Source organism: Mytilus californianus, unplaced genomic scaffold (genome assembly GCF_021869535.1).
Source record: "Mytilus californianus isolate M0D057914Y unplaced genomic scaffold, xbMytCali1.0.p SCAF_1, whole genome shotgun sequence".
In the NCBI taxonomy this organism is placed as follows: domain Eukaryota; kingdom Metazoa; phylum Mollusca; class Bivalvia; order Mytilida; family Mytilidae; genus Mytilus; species Mytilus californianus.
This window is the reverse complement of record NW_026262581.1, coordinates 120,231,945-120,249,766: the sequence shown is the minus strand read 5'-3', so window position 1 is coordinate 120,249,766 and position 17,822 is coordinate 120,231,945. Positions and strand designations below refer to the sequence as shown.

At 31.3% G+C, this 17,822-nt stretch overlaps 1 protein-coding gene across 1 annotated transcript; it reads left to right on the top strand.

The window, feature by feature from the left end:
- The first annotated feature begins 1,612 nt into the window (after positions 1 to 1,612).
- LOC127732593 (ankyrin repeat domain-containing protein 17-like) lies at positions 1,613 to 17,582 on the top strand. The gene is made up of 9 exons (XM_052241661.1): positions 1,613 to 1,635; positions 2,685 to 2,743; positions 3,904 to 4,014; positions 7,604 to 7,701; positions 7,983 to 8,106; positions 12,239 to 12,460; positions 14,011 to 14,129; positions 14,707 to 14,821; positions 17,202 to 17,582. The coding sequence occupies exons 2-9, from the start codon at positions 2,695 to 2,697 to the stop codon at positions 17,492 to 17,494; spliced, it is 1,131 nt and encodes a 376-aa protein (XP_052097621.1). The 5' UTR covers positions 1,613 to 1,635; positions 2,685 to 2,694; the 3' UTR covers positions 17,495 to 17,582.
- The last annotated feature ends 240 nt before the right edge of the window (positions 17,583 to 17,822 follow it).

The following is a 17,822-nucleotide window of genomic DNA, read 5'->3' as shown; positions in this document are numbered from 1 at the left end:
TATTCTATACCATTTATTCCGTTAGGAACATTTACTGTAATATTTATTCCAGTGGAAATGATATTCCAGAATATTGTTTCCATTTGGAACTTATATTATGAAGGAACTTCTATTCCGTGATAATACAAGGCTCATTAACAAATAAATTGGCAGCCTGTAGGGAAATAAAGGCAACAGTAGTATACATACCGCTGTTCAAAAGTCATAAATCGATTAAACAAATTCGGGTAAAAAACTAAAACCGAGGGAAAGACATCAACTATAAGGAGATACAACGGAACAACAGAAACACTGAACTGCAACAAAAACAAACGCCAACATTCAGAAAAAAGACGGACGGACAGACTGATATTATACATGTCGGCAGACTTTCGCAAACTCTCGTGCACTATAGCTTGTAATGAAGTATAATAGATGTTTGATATTGCAATACTTTTACGACGGGGATATTATTATATAGTCAGAAAATAAGATATTGTAAGTGGGTTGTTTAATGAATAGGTCAAATGATTATATCAATTTCTGAAAACCCAAGGAAGGTAATGCTTTATGTAGCCCTCAGAGGCGGTATTAGGTGGAACCCAGGGGGCCCTGTCTCCTCTTTATGAAGCTTCATTTATGATAAATGAATACACTTATTACAAGTAAGTGTGTAAGTATAATCTAAACATAAAATGACAAAGAGACCCCTCTAGCAGATGTTAATATTCATTGTGCAACTGTCTTTTGCTGTTTTCGTGTCAACAGAGACATACAAATAATATATTTATATATGTCTCTGGTGGCAATGTACATTGAATTCAGATTAAAATGATGACCATTGAAAACTTTTCTTTCACGTCGATAAACGAATATTATAAAGTTGTTCCAAAATTATATTACAGTAGGGGTGGAAGGTTATTCAAAATTAAGGAATAATAGCGGTTGAAGGTATGCGAATTAACAGTAAGCAATATTTTTCATCAATAACGAAAGGGCGGCAAGTGGAATTGTGACGAAATAAAAGTTTCATCATAATATTTGTTCAAAAGAACTTTTGTTACATAACAAAAGTGCCATTCGGAACTTTTACAATATTTTATCCATTGCCATAAGAATATTTTCTACACAGAAAACAGTATTATATGATAAAAGTTTCCATGGTTCATATCATGCTTTGAGAGAAAAGTATATGTGAATATCTTGTTGTATCAATGATTTGTATAGTAAGTAAGTAGTCTTACTATACAAATCCTTGGTTGTATTCAACAGTATCCATGTAATCTTTTGAAAAATAGCATGCATGTATAAAACCACATGTACAGGAAATGCACTCAATTGTAAAACAATCCCATATATGATATACACGTGACGTATCTTTAACAATGACCTTTAGGCTTTATAAAACCAGTCTATTGTATAATTTCCAGTAATCATAGGAACACATTTTATGGGGCTTTATGTTCCAGGAAATTATTTTATGAAGAAGGAATACATCACGTAATTTGATTTCTTAAGAAATTTTGAAATCTACTATTTTGATTCATGTGGAACATATGTTATGCGGAACAAATATAGTTAAAGATTGACATTCTGGCGGGGAATGATTTATCTCCCCTTTTGTCCTAATTAATACCCTCAGTGGCAAACCTTCAGGTAACTCATACTGAATGACTTTATCAAATCCTTGACTATATCAATAAAGCATGACAGGCCTGTAGAGTACTACCATATTTGGTATGGAAAGGTATTCCCAAATGTAATAACTAAAAATAATAAATATGGAGTTGCAATTAAGTAAATTTTTGCAGAGGCATGTCTGAGGAGTTTCGTTTTGTGAAGAGACTGAGTTGATTTTCTACTAGTCTGTTAAGTTTTGGAAATCTGAGGAAGGTAAGCTTACTAAAGTACAATTTTATTTCACATTATCTAATTTTGGAATTCTATTTCCTGTCAGTTGATTTACAGTTCCAACTGGTATCATTTACAGATGCCATAAAAAATTATGAAAAGGGGGATGGGGAGGGGGCTAAACAAAGCATCATTAGGAGTGGGACATGTAAAAATTCGATGTATTAACTATACATGTAGCTCCATAAGAGGGCTCTGGCCCCAATAATCTGCCTCTGATTTAGATACATTCTATTCTTAATAGAACATTCTGGCTAATACAATAAAATTTTTATAGAAGGATCAAAATCCTTGAGAGCTTTAAAATAGCTATTTCTGTAGGACAATGTTAGTATATGATTCTTTAGTCACAGCTCCAGGGGATGATAAGGTTGGGAGCCAAAAGAGATACCCATTTATTCATATTGATACTTGTGGTGGAGTTGGGAACAGTGAACAGGAAGGACAACTTTTAAGAAATAGAACTTGATTTATAATGCCTCAAATGTTTGAATTTTGCTGTAAATTAGATGTTGAATAACAGGGCTTAGTAAGACTTTTTTAAACCCATTTTGCTGACAGAATAAACATAGACATATACAAAAAGGGTTTAAAAGCAGAGTTGGATTTAGGTTAAAAAGGGGGAGGGGGCAAGACTGTGAATGGGGAAGATAATCAACAATAATGCTAAGAGAAATTCCATTTTTCATACTGTCATAGATGATAGATAATAAGCATATCTAATCTGCTTTAAGTTTTTATTCAATTTGAAAATGTTTTGACATGCATATCTTTTTGAATTAATATATTTTCAGGAAGAAAACTATGACTGCTAAGATCACAAGAAGTTCTCCTTTGTTATACAAAATACAAGGTAATTGGCATAGTATCATATTAAAGATCCATGATAAAAACAAATAAAATTAAGTGGTGCCAGTTATGAAAAAATAATAACAAACATCACATTATTTATTTCATGGGTCTTAAAAAACATCCAAAATAAATTTGATTTCCATTCATACAACACATGTTTCTGGAACAACCTTTATAATGTAATCTTGTGACCAAAATTGATATTGAATGAGTTCATAAATTTGTTTGGAAATATGTTGAAGACAAGAATATTAAGACATATGGCTACATTCATATTGCTTGTTCTTTTTTGGCATTCAGAATACAAGCATTTAATAGATTATATAATAGAATTCCAAATACAAGTAGTAATTGTTAAAGGCAGCACTTATCCTTTGTTTGAACATTAATTTCTTATTTGTAACTTCTCTTGAACAATTATTAGAAACTAACCAAAAACTAGACTATTAACCCTATTCCCCATTCCCCAACACAAATACATATTCAATGGTGTGTCTGTGCCTGTCTTGTTGATCCTTGTTGGGAACCTTGTCAGGGGTTGTGGTATGTCATAAAATTACAAAGGAGAGCTGCAAGAATAATATTAGATACATATCCTTTAGTTTCTTGTGAGCCCTCATTCAAACAATAAAACTTGATGACAGTTGAACAGAGAATAAAATATCACAAGTTTATGCTGACATTTAAATTTATCTAAAAGGATGACTTATCATATCTTACTAGCTAATTTCATTATGTCTTGGACAATAATCCTACCCAAAGTCATAATGTATAGACACCTATCTATTGTTGAAGACAGCGTATCTTGCCCTCTATAAGTCTTTTGTTATTTCTGTTGTTTGATTGCTGTCTCATAAACATATAACCCATACCTCCCTTTATGGTGAATTTTCTGTTTCAGTTATTTGATTACTAAGTTTTAGGGTTTCACATATCCAAAACATGTTTTCATAGGATCATAGGTCAAATGTTTGTCTTATCCTCAACTCTCATCTGGAATTTGAAAATTATTGTCAGGAAGTATTGCTCATCCTATCTTTAATTGAAGCATGTTGTTTTGTTTTAAACATGAAATTTGTCATTTTTAGCACTTCATTTGCCTTATATATGTATTCTACAGAAGACTACATCTTTATACTTCTATTTAATTTTATTTTGCAGTTACCCTACCAGAAGATGAAGCTGAGATCTTTAAGGCAATCCGCCTTGATGATATTCCTATGTTACGGAATCAGACAAAGCTTGGTGTTGACATTAATATTATACACACAGGTAAAATATAGAAAACTTTCTTTTACAAGTCAATTGTTGTTGTTTTTGTCCTTATATATGTGTTTTCTCTCTTTGACAATCGAGTGTGTATGGTTGGTCCAGTTGGCAGTGATTTCAAATACGTTTGTACATTGCAACAGACTTCATCTTCTGTTATCAGACATCACCTTAAACTACAATGTTTTATCTAACACCATATACAATTAAAAAAAGGGGAAGGGTTTGGACATTGAAAAACTAGTTTCACCTTGGTATATTTTAATGTGGCTGCCACATGTCTAGGATCTTGTTAGTTCCTAAATGTAGATGTCATATATATTTTGTTAATGTTTTTTTGTGTTTTTGTTTTCTTAAGAATTAAGTGTATTAATGGCACATCTTTGAGTGTTTCTGTTAAATTTATTCACAAATTTTGTAGAAACATGTCATTTACAATTGTAACCCAACATGCACAATGTCATCTTTGTCCTAAATAATCATTTACAATTGTAACCTAACATGCATGATGTCATCTTTGTCCGAAATTATCATTTACTATTGTATCCCAACATGCACAATATCATCTTTGTCCTAAATTATCATTTACAATTGTAACCCAACATGCATGATGTCATCTTTGTCCTAAATTATCATTTACTATTGTATCCCAACATGCACAATGTCATCTTTGTCCTAAATTATCATTTACAATTGTAACCTAACATGCACAATGTCATCGTTGTCCTAAATTATCATTTACTATTGTAACCCAACATGCACAATGTCATCTTTGTCCTAAATTATCATTTACAATTGTAACCCAACATGCACAATGTCATCTTTGTCCTAAATTATCATTTACAATTGTAACCCAACTTGCACAATGTCATCTTTGTCCTAAATTATCATTTACTATTGTATCCCAACATGCATGATGTCATCTTTGTCCTAAATTATCATTTACAATTGTAACCTAACATGCATGATGTCATCTTTGTCCTAATTTATCATTTACTATTGTATCCCAACATGCACAATGTCATCTTTGTCCTAAATTATCATTTACAATTGTATCCCAACATGCACAATGTCATCTTTGTCCTAAATTATCATTTACTATTGTAACCCAACATGCATGATGTCATCTTTGTCCTAATTTATCATTTACTATTGTATCCCAACATGCACAATGTCATCTTTGTCCTAAATTATCATTTACTATTGTAACCCAACATGCATGATGTCATCTTTGTCCTAAATTATCATTTACTATTGTATCCCAACATGCACAATGTCATCTTTGTCCTAAATTATCATTTACAATTGTAACCTAACATGCACAATGTCATCTTTGTCCTAAATTATCATTTACTATTGTAACCCAACATGCACAATGCCATCTTTGTCCTAAATTATCATTTACTATTGTATCCCAACATGCACAATGTCATCTTTGTCCTAAATTATCATTTACAATTGTAACCCAACATGCATGATGTCATCTTTGTCCTAAATTATCATTTACAATTGTAACTCAACTTGCACAATGTCATCTTTGTCCTAAATTATCATTTACTATTGTATCCCAACATGCATGATGTCATCTTTGTCCTAAATTATCATTTACAATTGTAACCTAACATGCATGATGTCATTTACTATTGTAACCCAACATGCATGCTGTCATCTTTGTCCTAATTTATCATTTACTATTGTATCCCAACATTCACAATGTCATCTTTGTCTTAAATTGTCATTTACAATTGTAACCTAACATGCATGATGTCATCTTTGTCCTAAATTATCATTTACAATTGTATCCCAACATTCACCATGTCATCTTTGTCCTAAATTGTCATTTACTATTGTATCCCAACATGCATGATGTCATCTTTGTCCTAAATTATCATTTACTATTGTAACCAAACATGCACAATGTCATCTTTTGTCCCAATTTATCATTTACTATTGTATCCCAACATGCACAATGTCATCTTTGTCCTAATTTATCATTTACAATTGTAACCCAACATGCATGATGTCATCTTTGTCCTAATTTATCATTTACTATTGTATCCCAACATGCACAATGTCATCTTTGTCGTAAATTATCATTTACAATTGTAACCTAACATGCATGATGTCATCTTTGTCCTAAATTATCATTTACAATTGTATCCCAACATTCACAATGTCTTCTTTGTCCTAAATTGTCATTTACTATTGTATCCCAACATGCACAATGTCATCTTTGTTCTAAATTGTCATTTACAATTGTAACCAAACATGCACAATGTCATCTTTGTCCTAATTTATCATTTACTATTGTATCCCAACATGCATGATATCATCTTTGTCCTAAATTATCATTCACAATTGTATCCCAACATGCACAATGTCATCTTTGTCCTAAATTATCATTTACAATTATAACCTAACATGCATGATGTCATCTTTGTCCTAAATTATCATTTACAATTGTTACCTAACATGCATGATGACATCTTTGTCCTAATTTATCATTTACAATTGTAACCTAACATGCATGATGTCATCTTTGTCCTAATTTATCATTTACTATTGTATCCCAACATGCACAATGACATCTTTGTCCTAAATTATCATTTACTGTTGTATCCCAACATGCATGATGTCATCTTTGTCCTAAATTATCATTTACAATTGTAACCTAACATGCATGATGTCATCTTTGTCCTAAATTATCATTTACTATTGTAACCTAACATTCACAATGTCATCTTTGTCCTAAATTATCATTTACAATTGTAACCTAACATGCATGATGTCATCTTTGTCCTAAATTATCATTTACTATTGTAACCTAACATTCACAATAACATCTTTGTCCTAAATTTTCATTTACAATTGTAACCCAACATGCACAATGTCATCTTTGTCCTAATTTATCATTTACTATTGTATCCCAACATGCACAATGTCATCTTTGTCCTAAATTATCATTTACTATTGTATCCCAACATGCATGATGTCATCTTTGTCCTAAATTATCATTTACTATTGTATCCCAACATGCACGATGTCATCTTTGTCCTAAATTATCATTTACTATTGTATCCCAACATGCATGATGTCATCTTTGTCCTAAATTATCATTAACTATTGTATCCCAACATGCATGATGTCATCTTTGTCCTAAATTATCATTTACAATTGTAACCCAACATGCACAATGTCATCTTTGTCCTAAATTATCATTTACTATTGTATCCCAACATTCACAATATCATCTTTGTCCTAAATTGTCATATACAATCATATCCCAACATCCACAATGTCATCCATGCCATATAAAAATAAGCACAATGTCACTCAGATCATCTGTTATTGTAACACAAATTAAGAAAACAATGTGAAATAGTTTATACATTTGTACTACAAACCTCCTTATAAGATATTTTTGCATGGTAAAATATCCCCCTTTGGAGGTTTGAAGGTTTGAGGACTTGACATCTATATTTATAAAAAATATTCAGTTATGAATAATATTAGATAACAACAACATCTGTTCTGCAGATTTATTCAGAACAACTTAGATTAACAATATCTGTTTTTTTTTCTTTCGTTTTAGGTTCAGAATGTATGATTAAATCTCGCCAGTTATCTCGACATATACGTTTGACAGGATACAGTCCCTTAATAATGGCAGTGATATTCAGTCAAATAGAGGTAATTGATGATTATTTGTCTGAATTCCTTAAAGTAAGAACAAACATATGGCATTGAACTATAAAATTGATCATTTTATTTGAAAAAAATTTATTTGAACAAAGAAAGTTACAACATTATATACTAAATGGAATGCACACAAATGTTTTGAAAGTAATATAAAGATGGTTGTTGTATACTACTATATGAATCATGATATTTAAAGACTTGATAAATCTCTTAATTATAGGTCTTTGGCCTAAGCAGTTTCTGAATGATGTTTTTTCAACTGTACTTTTTAGACAGTAGAGTGGTTAGTTGATAATGGTGCATTAGTAAATATTCGAGAAGGTACTCAACGTACACCACTTCATTTAGCAGTGGCTACAGATAGACCTGATGTTGTTCAGTATTTAATAACAAAAGGTTAGTAGGAATTTTAATGTTATACAATAGACTAAAGGCTACAGACAGACCTGATGTTGTTCAGTATTTAATAACAAAAGGTTAGTAGGAATTCGAATGTTATACAACAGACTAAAGGCTACAGACAGACCTGATGTTGTTCAGTATTTAATAACAAAAGGTTAGTAGGAATTTTAATGTTAGGCTACAGACAGACCTGATGTTGTTCAGTATTTAATAACAAAAGGTTAGTAGGAATTTTAATGTTATACAACAGACTAAAGGCTACAGTCAGGCCTGATGTTGTTCAGTATTTAATAACAAAAGGTTAGTAGGAATTTTAATGTTATACAACAGACTAAAGGCTACAGATAGACCTGATGTTGTTCAGTATTTAATAACAAAAGGTAAGTAGGAATTTTGATGTTATACAACAGACTTAAGGCTACAGACAGACCTGATGTTGTTCAGTATTTAATAACAAAAGGTTAGTAGGAATTTTAATGTTATACAATAGACTAAAGGCTACAGACAGGCCTGATGTTGTTCAGTATTTAATAACAAAAGGTTAGTAGGAATTTTAATGTTATACAACAGACTAAAGGCTACAGACAGACCTGATGTTGTTCAGTATTTAATAACAAAAGGTTAGTAGGAATTTTAATGTTATACAACAGACTAAAGGCTACAGATAGACCTGATGTTGTTCAGTATTTAATAACAAAAGGTTAGTAGGAATTTTAATGTTATACAATAGACTCAAGACTACAGACAGGCCTGATGTTGTTCAGTATTTAATAACAAAAGGTTAGTAGTAATTTTAATGTTATACAACAGACTAAAGGCTACAGACAGGCTTGATGTTCAATATTTTATAACAAAAGGTTAGGCATATTTAAGTTATACAGTAGACTAAAGGCGTCTGTGGCCATATACAAGATGTAAGGTAAGGTATACTGCAATGAGACAGCAACCTGACGACATAAAAACAAACAAAAAACATCTAAAAGTCAGCATAAAGTCTTCAACAAAAGATAGTTATCTGTATAGGATATGTCTTGCTCTAAATTAACCGTAGGTTGAGATTGTTATCTATTCTGTATAGGATATGTCATGCTCTAGATCACCCGTAGGTTGAGATAGTTATCTATACTGTATAGGATATGTCATGCTCTAAATCACCCGGAGGTTGAGATTGTTATCTATACTGTATAGGATATGTCATGCTCTAAATCACCCGTAGGTTGAGATTGTTATCTATACTGTATAGGATATGTCATGCTCTAGATCACCCGGTGGTTGAGATTGTTATCTATACTGTATAGGATATGTCATGCTCTAGATCACCCGTAGGTTGAGCTTGTTATCTATACTGTATAGGATATGTCATGCTCTTAATCACCCGTAGGTTGAGATAGTTATCTATACTGTATAGGATGATCTATACTGTATAGGATGTGTCATGCTCTAGATCACCCGGAGGTTGAGATAGTTATCTATACTGTATAGGATGTGTCATGTTCTAGATCACCTGTAGATTGAGATTGTTATCTATACTATATAGGATGTGTCATGCTCTAGATCACAAGTAGATTGAGATTGTTATCTATACTGTATAGGATATGTCATGCTCTAAATCACCAGTAGATTGAGATTGTTGTCTATACTGTATAGGATATGTCATGCTCTAAATGACCAGTAGATTGAGATTGTTATCTATACTGTATAGGATATGTCTTGCTCTAAATCACCTGTAGATTGAGATTGTTGTCTATACTGTATAGGATGTGTCATGCTCTAGATCACCTGTAGGTTGAGATTGTTATCTATACTATATAGGATATGTCATGCTCTAAATCACCCGTAGGTTGAGATTGTTATCTATACTGTATAGGATATGTCTTGCTCTAAATCACCCGTAGGTTGAGATTGTTATCTATACTGTATAGGATATGTCTTGCTCTAGATCACCCGTAGATTGAGATTGTTATCTATACTGGATAGGATATGTCATGCTCTAGATAACCAGTAGGTTGAGATTGTTATCTATACTGTATAGGATATGTCATGCTCTTAATCACCCGTAGGTTGAGATAGTTATCTATACTGTATAGGATATGTCATGCTCTAGATCACCCGTAGGTTGAGATTGTTATCTATACTATATAGGATATGTCATGCTCTAAATCACCCGTTCATTGAGATAGTTATCTATACTGTATAGGATATGTCATGCTCTAGATCACCCGGTGGTTGAGATTGTTATCTATACTGTATAGGATATGTCATGCTCTAGATCACCCGTAGGTTGAGCTTGTTATCTATACTGTATAGGATATGTCATGCTCTTAATCACCCGTAGGTTGAGATAGTTATCTATACTGTATAGGATATGTCATGCTCTAGATCACCCGTAGGTTGAGATTGTTATCTATACTATATAGGATATGTCATGCTCTAAATCACCCGTACATTGAGATAGTTATCTATACTATATAGGATATGTCATGCTCTAGATCACCAGGAGGTTGAGATTGTTATCTATACTGTATAGGATATGTCATGCTCTAGATCACCCGGAGGTTGAGATTGTTATCTAAAATGTATAGGATATGTCATGCTCTAGATCACCCATAGGTTGGGATTGTTATCTATACTGTATAGGATATGTCATGCTCTAGATCACCCGGAGGTTGAGATTGTTATCTATACTATATAGGATATGTCATGCTCTAGATCACCTGTAGGTTGAGATTGTTATCTATACTATATAGGATATGTCATGCTCTAGATCACCTGTAGGTTGAGATTGTTATCTATACTGTATAGGATATGTCATGCTTCAAATCACCAGTAGATTGAGATTGTTATCTATACTGTATAGGATATGTCATTCTCTAGATCACCCGTAGATTAAGATTGTTATCTATACTGTATAGGATATGTCATGCTCTAAATCACCTGTAGGTTTAGATTGTTATCTATACTGTATAGGATATGTCATGCTCTAGATCACCTGTAGATTGAGATTGTTATCTATACTGTATAGGATATGTCATGCTCTAAATCACCAGTAGGTTGAGATTTATTCTAACAGTTACTATGGTTACTATCAAAGATCTGCCTTCAACATGAAATTATCCAAATGAAAAAAAATTAAAACATAAAGATAGGACAAAAGACAACCACTGACTAAGTTCATGAATTAGGATAGGTGCATGAACATGTGGTAGGATTAAACATACAAAAAATAAGTATGGGAAAAGCCTTTTAAGAATTTATTTATTTTTGTTGGCATATGCTTACATATAGTTCAAATAATGAATATTAAGTGATTATTTTTTTACTAGACTGGTTAATTAAAAAAATTTAGTCAGCATTAGTTACCGTCAAGCTGTTTTACATTGACTATGAAATAAAACACAATATTACTTATAAATATATCTCTCTGTATGCACATAGTACAAAAATTCAGCCACTTTAAAAATAATCATTAATACCCGAGTTTTTAAGGTAGATTGGGTGTAATTTTCTGAGCATCCCTTCTGGGGTTGTTGCAAAAATACTTTTTGTTTTACAAATATTTTACCAAGTACAATGTATCATTCAATATACAACAAAAACATCTAAAAATTGAAATTTAAAGATTAAACTCTCAAAAAATTAAGTGTAGTTTAGTGTATTTAAAACTTTCAGAAAAAATCCTTTAGAATCAATGGCAGATAATCATACTGAATTTGAATGGACAATTTGTGCTATTTTTAATTTTTTAAGAAAATAAGGCCCATGGCCACCCTATTTTCATGTGATATTTCGGAACTATTTATGAAGAGCAATTCTCTCATTGAATTTTAACCAATTCTATCTTTTAGTGTTCCCTCAATAAGGAAAAGTTATGTTTATCCCTATATAAACCTTATAAAATAACTGGTATTTCGTTAATTTCAACGTATTTAAACAAAATAACAAAGTCTGTGACCCCCAGTTTTTACATTGCAATTTAAAAGAACATTGACCCAGAAGTCTTTTACAGAAGTTTAAGAAAAATCTATTGTCAAACATTTAGACACCCCAGCTACTTTAAATAAAAAATAACATGACCAAAACAGAAAGGTAACAGAAAAAAAATATGACCAAGAATCTTTTCTTTTAGGAGCTGAACTGAATTGCCAGACAAAAAGTTTAAGAACTCCTTTACTTGAAGCTGTTGATGTCAACAGTCCCCTAATTGTTGATATGTTAATAAAAGGAGGAGCAGACCTTGACCTTGGGGATATAAAAGGAACAACACCATTACTAGATGCTTCATTTCACATTTTAAATCCACATCGCCACAGAAATTTGAATATGGAAGTGATAGAACTACTTATAAAAGGTACAATAGACAATATAGCTTCCCTACAGTTACTGTGTCACCTATGTAAATAATGCATTCAACTGACCCTTTTGATTTTGATGATTTAAACCTTTGTATATTTTTATGGCCCTGCCACAAAGTGGTCGGGGCGATATATTGTTACCCTTATCCGTAATTCTGTCACTCTGTCATTCTGCAACGAACAGTTATACAGACTTTTTTTTATAATTTTTCACATATTGCTGATTTTTAGTCAACTGTGATGAGTTACAGCTCAAGTTTATGTTTGGTTTCACTCAGCTGATTTTTGCCGAAATTACAGTCTTTGGACTTTGAAATTATGTGAAATAACAGTTCTTCAAATTTTTTTTCTAAACGTCTTCACATATTCAGCTGATTTTTAGTTTGTGAGTCACTGTGTTAGTACCACTGCTGATGGACTATTATAGCCCAAGGGTACAATCAACTCAGAAGTCAAGGCTTTGGTACTGGTTTGATTAAAATGATACATTTTGCAATGAAATTCCAATTTATTTTTGTTGGCTTGCGAAATTTATTTTGCAAAAGCAAGACATAGCGATCATAGATTCCGTAGGCGGCGTCAACATTTAGGTTCAGTCTTTGGTTAAAGTTTTTTTAACATCAATTACTTTGTCAAACATACATGGAATTTTATAAAATTGGAACAGAAGCTTGTTTATGACCAAAATACAGTATCCAGGGAAAAATTTTGAAAATATTTATTTTCATTTTCCCTTATTTTACAAATAAATGGACTTAGTTTTTTTTACAGTTAACTTCAGATTTTCAGTCATCAATAACTTTGTCAAACCTTTATGCAATTTTATAAAATTTGGACAGAAGCTTGTTTATGACCAAAAGACAGTATCCAGAGCAAAATTTTGCAAATATTTTTTTTCATTTTTCCGTATTTTACTGATAAATGGACTTAGTTTTTTTACAGTTAACAAGTAGTCTGGGGTTAAAGTTTGTTACACATCAATTACCTTCTCAAACCTTCATATAGTTTTATGAAAGTTTGGCAGTAGCTTTTTAATGATTAAGAGATAATGTCTGAAGCAAACCTTTGAAAATATGTTTTTTTTTTTATTTTTAGTACTTTTCTGATAGATGGACTTCATTTTTTATAGTTAACATTTAAAGACAGTCTGGGATAAAAAAAAAAATTTACATGATAAATTTGTAAACCTGCATGGATTGTTATGAAACTTGTATAGAAGCTCATCTTCAAGACCAAAAAATAGCATCTAAAGAAAATTTTGATTTTTTTTTTAAATTCTGTATTTTACTGTTAAATGGACTCACTTTTAAAGTCAACATTACACTTTAACACTGACAGCAGCAATCACATTGTGCTTAAATTAAGATGGAAAATTCCTAAGGCAAAGTTAACCAAAGAAGATTTTGGCTGTTCTGCTTTAGTACTTTTTGGTTTTATACTGTGAACTTAATTTGTGACAGTAAAACTACCAATGGACGTCTGCAAAGCTTCAAATACAATACAGTTATCTCTTAATTCTAAAGCCATTACCGGTATTATCTTTCAGGAGGATGTGATGTAAACAAGACCAACAATTTACATGCTACACCTTTAATGATGGCTGTTGGCAGCAAATCTCAACCAGTTGTAGAAGTATTGTTGAATGCTGGAGCTGACATTAATCATGTAAATATAAATAAATGGAGATATGGGGTAAATCTCAATACTTGGTTTTCTATTGTAGTTCATATATTTTGTACTTTTGCTCAAAAGAAATTCCAGGAAATTAGGCTAGTCTTTTGAGACAATTTTTTTTTATGCTTTCACATATTTAAACAAAAATTGAAAATAGCAATATTTTAAGGTGCAATCAGGTCAGTGGTGCAAATGTAAAAAGACTCCTTTATTCAGAATCCTGTTTGGTAGTTTCAAGGCAATAAAATGTATCGTGCATTAGATGTATTTTGATAGTGAAATTTTTATATTTCCCTTTAAAGCAGTGACGCAGCAAGTCTGATATGAAAAACAGTAAACATATTTGCTACCCTGATATCCTTTTAATGTATTGTAAATATCATTTTCTGACATAAAAAATGTATTATGATTGTTGAAGAGATGTTTATCAATAAATTAATAACACATACTCGGTATAGTCTTAGAAGATTGGGAAATTGAGGGTCTGAAATTGGCCTCACTGTACTTTCTTTGAAGGAAACTATGTTGGAAATGACATTAAATGTAATCTGATTTGTAATACTTATAGGCTGATAACAAGAAAAGAACTGCTTTCCATTTGATTACCGAACATGACAAGATGACTAACTTAGCATTACAGTTGTTACAAGCAGGTGCTGATTTAAATACTAAAGACTCTAATGGTATGTACAAGTTTTCAGTAGTACACACTTATGATTTGTACAAGTTTTCAGTGGTACACACTTATGATTTGTACAAGTTTTCATGAACAAAGAAAAATGATATGTTTATGTTTTCAAACTAATCCTAGCAGGCAAAAGAGGTTGAAACACTGAAATAACTTCAAAAGGTGATGATCAGTCATAACTACAGCCAATTGGGGCTGCTAGGACGGCATTTATAGATGTTCATGATGATACTGTAGGATTGAACTTTATTTTTATTCGTGTATTTATTAAAAGGACCAGTCTGAGTTCAAAAAAAAAATCTATAAACTTATGACATTTATTTCTTCATATCATTGTTTAAGATATTGGTGTATCTAGAAAAGGCCCTCAGTCTTAAGAATTTCAGTTATGAAGATTTTAATGATTTTTTTTTATGGTTTGCTTTTTCATACTTGAAACTTCTCACATTAGTATAACATAATTGGTGGAAATGCCAAACATCTATGCTGGAAAGGGAGAAAAACTATGACTCGAATGAATGAGGCAAATCAATTACATGACGTTGGTACAGAAAAACAAGAAAAGACACATAAATAGAGTGAACACTTGAAACTTGGAAACAATATTTTATTGGACAGAGCACAATTAATGCAGGCATGATCCAAATAAAGATATAGTTAACAAATACATCTATAAAAAATAAAATCATTGTAAAAACAAGTCTTGTTAGTTTACATTTGGAATATAAGTAATAAATTATTCCTTATTATGACTGATATATTTTTCATATATATATATATATGCTGTGTGCACTTTCATCATAAATCTATTTATAGTTTTTATAAAATAATGCCAAATTGTGTACATTATTTAACTTGAATTTAATTAATAAAATATGTTTACACTAACATGTCCAGTGCAAAATTTGCAAAATCTCTAATTAGAGGGTACGTATTATTGGTTTTGCATATCTACCAGTAGGCTCAGGCTTAATAACACCCAGACTAATTAATATGAGCGGCAGTTATTTTTTTGTGTATTGTCACTTTATATACCTATATGGAGTTATTTTCTTTCCAAACGATAGGTTTGAAGAATCAATCCGGATGATACCAAGTTTCAATGCAATTTGCTTCAAGGCATAAAAATAATGACCTGCCTCATTAAAATGCAAACTGTAATTTACTTAAACATTCAATTTATTTAATAGTTATCGTGTGTTGTTGCCAATTGGGATTTTACTTTGTAATTTACTTAAACATTCAATTTATTTAATAATTATCGTGTGTTGTTGCCAATTGGGATTTTGCTTTTTAATTTTCTATCTTTGACAGGTTTAAAGTAGAAACTATCCTTTCCTCCTTTTATTAAGACTGAAATATCAAAAAACATCTTTGACACACATTTTAACTTTCGAAACAAATAATGTGAAGTTTTGTTAATTTATCGCTACAATAAAGGGACATTATGTGAGATGAATTTTATAATGCCAAACTTTTCATACCACTTTTAAAACAAACCAAATTTTAACTCATTCATGTGTAGGACTTTTAAAATCTCTTTGATTTACACTGTATTGGAAATCATACTTTGACCTATGGATGTTCGTTTTTCGGGTTACATGTGCATCATGATTTCTTGCTCTTTTTGTGCCAGTTCTTAACTTTTTCGTATATGTATACCTTTTACTCTATCAAATGATCAAATGACCAAATATTCTCATTTTCTATAGAATAACAGCCACATACTTTATAAATGGTGGGGGTGGGGAGGGGGGGGGGGTAAATTTTATCTCAAAAAATGTATTGCCAGACAAAAAAGAAAAATTGTTGAAAAAATAATCTGCTTTTCCGCGATAAAAATGTCATGGAAAAAAACATAGCATCCCACTTCATAAACTAAGTTGACACAATAAATTACTTACAAAGAGAGTTGTATATTACATACACCATAATTCATTTGTGTCTTGCTTCATGCAATTACAGTATATTTTTTTTTTATTGTAACTTGGTAATGATTTCTAAAGTTTATATCTACATTAATCTTTTTTTTCTTCACATTATGAATTAGCCATAGGGCTATTTAAACCTGAACGCATCAGAAAAGAATATTCCACTTTAATTTGATTGGTAAAATAGGATGGAACTCCTGCATATCTTTGCAGAAAATAATATTTTTTTATGGTATATAAGTCAGATAATGCATATTTGAAGGTTTTTAACCTTAAGATGTAATTGACACAACATCTAAAGAAGCAAACCTACTATGATATGTATACACCAATTTAGCAAGTTTAGCTGCAGGTATACTGCTACTAGGAAAACTGATTGGAAAACTTAATCATGGTTTCTATAAATCTATAACTTGATAACAAAATTATAATTGTTTTTTGCAGGCAAAACACCAATTGAGAAAGTTGTTAAATTTGGAAAATTTGAAATGATTAAGTTTTTGTTACATGCGGATTGCCAGTATGACAAGGAATTAATTAACTCTGACAGAATGAAATATCTATGTGAACTTGTGCCAGTGTTTGGAAAGTGGGTCAGTCATGAACTTGGAACAGTTAAGACATTACAAAGGTTGTGTAGACAGGCAATTAGGAACAATACACAAACAGAACAGTTAAAGAACATACCGACACTGGACCTTCCAAAATCACTCATTGATTATTTAATGTATAGATAAAAGATTGTTTTGTGATAGAATGTATTTTAATTAGCCTTGTTTTTGACAAATTGATAGGAATAATAAAAAGATTAGACAACACAGCAAACATCAACCATTTTGTCTAAGAAAGAGAGTACACAACAAATGTAAAGCATGAGGAACAATAAATAGGCTAGTTAACTGGACAATAAATTTACACCTAAAAAGGGTTAACCTTTTAACAATTTCAAGTGCTGGCTATATTTTGCAAGTGCTAACATTTTTAGTATTGATAATAATCACAATTAAGGTTTCTTTACATGATATTACCATCACATATTACACTGTATCTTCTACATATATATAC

What these genes read in the sequence shown, in the direction of transcription:
- LOC127732593 (XM_052241661.1), top strand. Translation starts at nt 2,695, where the DNA reads ATGACTGCTAAGATCACAAGAAGTTCTCCTTTGTTATACAAAATACAA. An exon ending in TGATATTCAGTCAAATAGAG is followed by an intron (nt 7,702 to 7,982) that starts GTAATTGATGAT and finishes TGTACTTTTTAG; the next exon opens with ACAGTAGAGTGGTTAGTTGA. An exon ending in GATAGAACTACTTATAAAAG is followed by an intron (nt 12,461 to 14,010) that starts GTACAATAGACA and finishes ATTATCTTTCAG; the next exon opens with GAGGATGTGATGTAAACAAG.